The 8,414-nt window shown below is 33.4% G+C and overlaps 1 protein-coding gene across 1 annotated transcript; it reads right to left on the bottom strand.

Moving 5' to 3' along the window:
• Window positions 1-1,884: 1,884 nt before the first annotated feature.
• Window positions 1,885-5,805, bottom strand: LOC145587646 (single-stranded DNA-binding protein, mitochondrial-like). The gene is made up of 4 exons (XM_081644368.1): window positions 5,401-5,805; window positions 4,304-4,530; window positions 2,592-2,692; window positions 1,885-2,301 (listed from the first exon to the last, which is right to left on the bottom strand). Exons 1-4 carry the CDS (start codon window positions 5,713-5,715, stop codon window positions 2,222-2,224), a joined length of 723 nt encoding a protein of 240 aa, XP_081500494.1. The 5' UTR covers window positions 5,716-5,805; the 3' UTR covers window positions 1,885-2,221.
• Window positions 5,806-8,414: the final 2,609 nt, after the last annotated feature.

The following is an 8,414-nucleotide window of genomic DNA, read 5'->3' as shown; positions in this document are numbered from 1 at the left end:
CTTGGCAATTGCATGCCAATATCTAACTATTGTACGAAGAATTTGAAACCAATTCCCAATCTCCCAACTATTTATTCAGAAATTCAAGCCATAAAAAGCTAATGGCATACGGAGTAAAGCAAAGGGTGAATTTAGGGCCTGTTCATATTTACTGAACTGAGCTGAGCTGAACTGAACTGAGCTGAACTGAACTGAACTGATTGGAGCTGAACTGAACTGAACTGAAATGAATATTTTATGAGAGAGGGAAATTAAGAGATGAACTGATTGGAGCTGAACTGAAGTGATTGGAGCTGAACTGAACTGAAAATAAGTAAATATAAACAGGCCCTTAAGAAAAATTACACTTAAGAAGACAACAATGATTGGTCTTGGAGCCAATAGCAAATAATTATAATCAGTATACATGGATCACAAGCAAAGATTGAAGAGACGAAATTGATAAGGTAGTTTTTGTCATTTCTTTTAAACTACATTAATAATTCACATTAGTCAATATAAATAAACGGGTGTGATTTGTTTTAACACAATGGCCACAATTTTATTGTAGCTATTTGAAAGTCCGCTAACATTATGGTAGTATAATACTGTTAATACCATTAGAGATTCTATATTACTATAACTAAAAACGCCAACATTGTTAGCAGTTTTATACTAGTGAATATCAAACCTTGAAATCGAACCTTCGTGAACGATATTGTGAAAAATAGTATTTAAACCGATTTATATAAAGAATTAGTTTGTATTTTAACATTATTAAGATTGCTCATTTTTCACTCACTAAAAAAATTTCAAATGTTAAGATTAAAAGTGAGGGAGGAAGTAATATGGAGTATGATCACCAAATTATTAGCAGTCAAAAGTGCCTAAACGGCTAAGCCCTATACAAAATTTTGAAGTATTTGATAAACATATGCTAATTTGAAGAATTGGTTTGCTCTTTTTCTTCCTAATACTTCCTTCGTTTCTTTAACTACCGATAAGCAAAAATTATGAAGTTGATATTTGAAATATATATTGTGATTAATCTAACAAGATCTTACATGACTATATTTTTCATTACGTATAAAGCACAAAGCACGGTCAAAGGAAAGTGTGTGAATATAAGTTAAATCAAAACGTCTAACTAATAAAAAAACGAAGGTAATAGTACGTATAAAAATGCAACATTATAATGATTAACATTAACCTTTTCATTTATAAAGATAACATTATAATGATTAACATTAACCTTTTCATTTCTAAAGATAAAATTCTGAGAAAGAGTTTACTTAAATCCTAAAAAAAAAAAATAATAAATAAAATAAATCGTTTAATGTTTAGTAAAACAAAATTCTCAATTTATCCTAACAATCAAATATAAATTTCCTCTTCTTTACCTTTCCTATTAGAACTTACTAGCGTTCCTAAATCTTTCTTTTTCTTATTATACTACATTTGCCCTAGCCTAATCTACCCTTCTCCTCTATGTCTACTCCTTCACCCTTGCTCTAGTCTTTCTTCTCACACTACCGTAACCACTCACTGCAACCCTAACCTTTGTTTACGAACCTCAAACTATTGACAACCGGCAGCAAACGGAGCACATAAACAAGCCAATGAGAACAGCATGACGTATCTCAATGTATTTTGAGCCAAGCTGCTCTAGAACAGAGTGAAATGATGGAATTGTATTCCTGCAAACTACGCAGTTACGCAGCAAAGGAAACACAGCTGCTCCCTACTCCCCAAATGTTTAGGCAAGTACTTCATAATGATTGGTTTCCCTCTCTTTCGGTCTGAGACTGCCAAAGTGCTAGTAGAGTTGCATCATTTTCAACACTAATCTCTGGTTCTCAACAGTGTTTATGTTTCATGCGATATAGCTAAAAATGAAAAATAGAGGGAGTATAATCGATACTTGCCATCAATGTCAAACGATAGTGGCCAGAATGAGAAAACAGGCTATACATATTCCGCAACTGCTAGATTAGTAAACTCCTAATATCAACTTCCATGTAATGCATGAAAGAATATAACTGACAGTGTAGATGATTGCAGAATGAATCAATAGTTCTACAGACATTAGACAAGGCACGACTCAGTTTCTGTCAGAATATAGAAGATGGCAGTGATGTCCAGCATAATAGATCTTGAAGATATGAGCACTGGCCCTTCCAACACCACTTGGAAACAGTCCAATAATGTGCCTGAGAGACCTGGACAATGAAGTCCTCAGAACTCAGAAATATCCAACACCTCTTAGCTCTTGAATAGGTGGCTGATGGAAATCACTACCAACTCCTAAAAATACAACACGGCCTGCAACAATGAAACAACAGAATACATAAGATGCCTCCCCAAAAAAATCCCTGCTTTGTAGAATACATTCCGGGTTGCCATCTATGTAATGTGAATCTCTGATCACCACCAACCCCATTCCAAGAACACAAAGGAAAAACAAGCAACAGTATCAACAACAAAGTGCAAGGACAAAGGGTTCAACCCCAAAATATGTTCAGAACTACAGTTTTTTTAATAAACTAATAGGAAGCAAAAAAGCGTAGGACACAAATTTTGGATAAATGTCAGAACATCAATGTAAAACATACCATTTCGTCGAACTGCGATTTCCCTTACACGTTTAACTATACCAGAAACTTGATCAGTATAGATTTTGGTCTCCAGATTTCCCTCCAGATAAAGTAGTGAACTGCAACATGAATGAAGCTTCAGATATTAGTTGTATGAAGGCAGGCACGAGAAACGATTCCAACAGGTCAAAGCAACAAGTGCTGTTTTTTCCCCCAAAAATCAGTACAAAGATACATACTACCTCCATTAACTTTTAGTTGCAACTTTGGGGTATTATTTGTGAGATATAAAATAATTCCAAAGTTGCAGCTAAAAGTTAACGGAGGTAGTATTAGTGTTTGTTATTGCTATAACCACTTAACTATAAATACATATTTATTTTTATTTTTTTTATTGGGTTGGTAAGAACTGCCCTACTGGTTTGGAACCTCTCACGGATCAACAAGGCCTGGTTAGTAGGCTAGCCTCTTTGAGCATGGTGGGTTGTGAGGTAAGGCAATCCCAACCCTCAAGACACCCTTAGTGGAGATTGAACCCCAACTTCAAGTTTGGAAGGTCCCTCCTTACTACTAACCCAATACTTCGTTGATACTTGAAATGTAAATTGGCAACATAAATATCACTGTTCATACAAAGTGTTGTGCCAAGAGGGCCCTTAGTGGGGAATTGGGGATTGAACCCCAACCTCAAGTTTGGAAGGTCTCTCCTTACTACTAACCCTATACTTAGCTGGTACTTAATATTGTAAATTGGCAACATAAATATCACTGTTCATACAAAGATTACAAACATATAGGTATACAACTCTAGCAAAAGTATTCTGAAGAGAACTACAAAGGCCATCGTGATTTTAAAAACAAAAAATCAGGGAAGTGTCAAATTGACCACTTTACTTCTATCATACGCGCAATTTTGACTGAAGCAAATAGGGCTCCCAAGCTTTGTTTTGTGTAATCGACGCTAATTCCAGTTTTTTTAAACTTCAAAAGTTATTCTTTATTATAAGTGATTTAAAATGTTTTTCAAGCTATATACATACACACACATATAGTATTGTACACTGTATACATTAATACAACGGCCCTTTTTCCTCATTTCATTCTCTATCTTCAGTCATAGTGGAGCTTTGGAGACTTTGTTCTAAGTTAAGGCATGATTATGATGACATGTTGTTTAATTGTGTGTGTGTGTGTGTGTGTGGAGAAAGCCTCTCTCTCTCTCTCTCTCCACCTGCCAACCCCTGTTGACAGGTTGCTAATAGATGTACGTGGAGACTCAAAGCTCTCAAGTCCATGAAATTACTCAACACCAACACATTCTTAATTAGTTATCTTCTAAGATGAAAGGTTGGATATCATAATGAAGGATTGAAGGCACTATTAAGCTTGATAGTGCCACAACAATATGTCTCATCACAATCAAAATTCATATTCTCTATTGCAGAATGGAGGGAATACCAAGAACACTCTCATAAACGCACACAAACAAACCAACAAACCGTTATGAGTTCATTACAATATTTTAACTTCTGGAATCCCCAATTCTTCTGTCCTTCCTCACAAAATGCCAGCCGAATTAAAATCAATGTTCTCCATGTTGAAAACTTATCACACAACTAATAAGAAATAAAAAGTTTCTTATTCAATACCAAACAAAGAACAATGCAGACAAAACTGACTAGTGAAAGTGTGAAACCAGCATGGTATATAGATCAAGAAAAGAAATTTACCCAGGTTGAGCATTCTTCAGCACAACTGCACCCAATGTTTCCGGATATATAGCAACTCGATGCCATTGAACATTACAACGATCAGCATACTCCCTCGGCTCTTCATTTGGGAACGGAATCCGCTCATTCCTAATTCCACCGGTTCCTAAAGTAGTGAGTGTCACCAACTTCCCATTCTTCAGCCTCTTCTGTAACGGAATCTGCCCTACTTGTCCCACCAGTATAGCCTAATTTATCATAAAACGCAAACTAGGATCACTCAATTATCATCCAATCAAATCAGTATACCTTCAATACTACATTTTCATATGGTCTCCCGCTTTTCAACGAAACCAAACAATCACAAAATGCATAGATCAAACAAATCATTCCCATTAAATTACTACATTCATCTAGCATATATCCTAGGAGGCTAATCTCGAGACCCTTAACCCGACCACAAAATTAAAGGATTTTCTCAAAATTAATACAATGCAGGCAGATATTCTTTTTCTTAGGGTCGGTTAAACATTTATACACCGATCAACACATGATTTTGTCGTATAGTCTATGTTACTTTGACTTTTCATTTCACTTTAAGTACCCATGACGACGCTCAGACATGGATATAACACTTCAACACTTATTCTATACCAAACAATTACAAAAATGCATAGATCAAACAAATCATTCCCATTAAATTACTACATTCATCTAGCATATATCCTAGGAGGCTAATCTCAAGACCCTCACTAATACCCGACCACAAAATTAAAGAATTTTCTCAAATTTAATACTAGTACAATGTAGGCAGATTTTTTTTTCTTAGGCTCGGTTAAACATTAATACACCGATCAACACATGATTTTGCCGTATAGTCTATGTTACTTTGACACTTCATTTCACTTTAAGTACTCATGACAGACCCTCGACACCCAGACTGGGTATAACACTACAACACTTATTCTATACCAAAATAATGAATTCTTTTTACAAAATAGACGAGTTGGACACTTGGACACACCAATGCCCGAGTCCGAGTAACATAATGTAGAGTTAGCCCTTAGGACGGCATATATCACAACCAAAAAGAATGCAAAAATGGATAAAAATTAAACCTTGTAAATGCCGATATCTAAGCCACCCTCAAGAACTGTCTGAGTGAACGGGCGCTGCCCAGCAGAATCAGGGGAAGCAGCAGCGAACTCAGAGGAAGAAGGGGCCGAGTTATCAGGGCTAAACTCGGTTGATTCAGAGTTCGAGTTAAGAGTTGGTAACTCACTATCATCTGGGGTTGAATCAAAGTTGTACACTGGGGTTGAAGGACCATTGGAGAAGAAGGAAGTGGTAGTGTAGTAAAAGGGTTTTTGATTTGAGAAGAGATTTCGACATAGTTTTCTTGAAATTGATGTCAATGAGCTTGAGGTCGCCATTGATGGATGATAGTGAGGTTATTGATCAGAAAAGAGGGAATTGAATTTGTAAAGTTTGGGGGTTTTAAACCTGAGTAAAACCCTAGGGAAATGAAACAAATGTTGGGTCATGGGGTGGAACCGTGGAAGCACAAAAATGAAAAAAAAAAAAAAAAAAAAAAAAAAAAAGGAAAGTTTATCGATTGTACGTTTATCTAGTGGCATTATCGTAATAAATGTGTCAGAATTTACATTTAACGTCTAATTATGCAGCTGCCCCTGAAGTTATAAAGGAAAATTAGTCAATTACACATTATCAATAAATCAACAACTTATTATTTAATATGATCCTCACTAACGTGGATATAGTTACAAAAACGTCATGCTGATTGGACATATTTATTGATATATTTACGGCTATATCAAAGTGATAAATTGAGAGGGACTCCCTCCAAGCTCCAACAAATGAAATTAACATTATATTTCATTATTTCATACCTCTCAAGTTTATTAATCGGGGCTTGCTCCACAAAAATGACAAATTAGAACGTTTAAAAAACCTTGTGGGGAGTTTAGGGTTGTTAGTTGTTTGAAATGGGATGAATAGAACTTGAATTTGTCCTAATGTTTGATTGACTCAAGCATGATTATTTTTTAACTAAATTGATAATTAGTGAGCAATAATAATCAAAATGAACAATTTTTTAAAATACTGGGATATCATATCTTGCCGTTTCCAACTCTGTAGGTTGCAGCATTCCCTTTGCAACCGTATATCCACCTCACTTAGGATTTTAACTTTACTAGGTTAGGTCCCGTGCCATGCATAGTAATTTTCAATACTATTAAGTTTTTTTTTACTTTCATATGTTATATTCATGTCAATTGAATGCTAAAGAATAACAAAAATGACAGAAAAATATCACACTAAGAATTATCAATATGTATCTTTTTGGGCAAATCTTATTGAAGTATCCGTATAGTATTAATTGATTGAAATTTTAATCATAAATTATTCAAAGAAATGACAAAAGTATCATTTGTTGATTTGATTTCGTATTTCATTACTTAAGCTTGTAGCTTCTATTACATAATTTTACAACCAAATCAAGAAAATAATTTATAATGTTGTTATAATAAACCTATGTAATACAGTACATAATATGCCTTTCCGAAAAAAAAAAAAAAAAAAAGGTCATTTGTTACTAATTATGTTAAGAAAATTATTTTCTATTCTTTTGCTTAAGTTATAGTTGTCAATATTTTTTTGTGGAAAGTTATGTCAAATCTTTTTCCTAAAAAAAATGTTGTATTAAAATCTTTTGTTTTAATTTGTATATAATTTTTATTTATATGTAGAAAGATTTGATTTGTTTCTTAAAAAGAATTTTTTTTAAAAAGAAAAAAAAAAGCTAAGGACACACAGGAACATGACCCGTGTCATTATTGTTGGTGTGTCCTTTAGTATATAGTTATTGATGATTGATTGATTTTGCAACTAGGTTAAACACTTAAACCCCGTGCATGCAATGCACGAATATTGAATAATTATAATAACAATATGATTATTTAAAGGATAATGATTCGATTCACCAAGTACAATATTAAATCGTATAAAATATATTAAAACAATAAAAACATGTGAGTGAAAATATTTCAACATGTTATAGTTATAGACCTTACTTAGCTTTTTGCTGACGTATGTGCTGTTTTAGTGTGCTATTTGTGTTTGCGGTCATTTTTTTTTTTTTCTCATGGTGTCCCTACGACAATCTATTTTGGAATTTGTCCAAGATTGTCCTTAATGGAGAGCAGTCAAGCTTTTCTAAGCAGATTGATTAAGTAAGCATAGCTAAAGGAGCTCAAGGTTTCGATTAGTACAGTGTGCTATAACGAGTTTGTAAAGTTGTATAAATAGCTCACCTATTTAATTGGGTTGTAATTATTGTGATTTTGTAAGCCTTAACACTTGACAGGTTGTAGAATGTGGCAGTAATACCTCTGATTTAGGTGTAAATTTATGCATTTTTATTTACTGCTTATTATTAGCTAGTAAATCGGGGGTGTTACAGGGACAGGGTGGCGGCTATGGCTGGGTTGTGGTGGTGGGTGGATATTTTACTTTTTATTCTTTGATAATTAATTAAATATTTATTTTAAAAATTAAATCATATAAATGGCAGCCAATCCTAGGTTGCCACGTGGAAAATGGTATTTTGTAATATTTTTGATAAATTCAAGGACATAGGGTGAATTTGAAAATCTTGTGAGTATATGGTGAATAAAAAAATAACTCAGGGTTATTTGGTAAAAAATTCGTTATTAGAATTTTCATCCTCTTTTGTACATTTGATTAGTTAGATACTTAGATGATTATTTATTTCAATTTTCAAGTGTATTTTTTTGTAAAGTTATTATTTAAAATTTCAAATTTTGTATTGATGATACATTAAACATATTGATTATGAATTCTTGAAATTAACACACACAACACGTGCATATAGTGCTAGTCATAATTTAAGTTACTTATCCCTACCTTATAAAAAGTAGAAAATAACTCTTAGGAATAGTGTGCTACCAACTATACCCTCAAAAATATGTACAAAATTGTGTACAAAAATGTATATTTACTTTTTTACCCTCATTAATATGTTTACTCTCATTAATATATTTAATTGGTTTTTTTTTTTTCCATTAAACATACCATCAATTAATACAAA

The sequence above is a fragment of the Chenopodium album genome, chromosome 2 (assembly GCF_948465745.1).
Source record: "Chenopodium album chromosome 2, dcCheAlbu1.1, whole genome shotgun sequence".
NCBI classification, from domain to species: domain Eukaryota; kingdom Viridiplantae; phylum Streptophyta; class Magnoliopsida; order Caryophyllales; family Amaranthaceae; genus Chenopodium; species Chenopodium album.
Note: the sequence above shows the minus strand (reverse complement) of the source record. Positions and strands in the feature narration are given on the sequence as shown.

What these genes read in the sequence shown, in the direction of transcription:
- LOC145587646 (XM_081644368.1), bottom strand. Translation starts at nt 5,715, where the DNA reads ATGGCGACCTCAAGCTCATTGACATCAATTTCAAGAAAACTATGTCGA. An exon ending in CTGAAGAATGCTCAACCTGG is followed by an intron (nt 2,693 to 4,303) that starts GTAAATTTCTTT and finishes TTCATGTTGCAG; the next exon opens with TTCACTACTTTATCTGGAGG. An exon ending in AATCGCAGTTCGACGAAATG is followed by an intron (nt 2,302 to 2,591) that starts GTATGTTTTACA and finishes TCATTGTTGCAG; the next exon opens with GCCGTGTTGTATTTTTAGGA.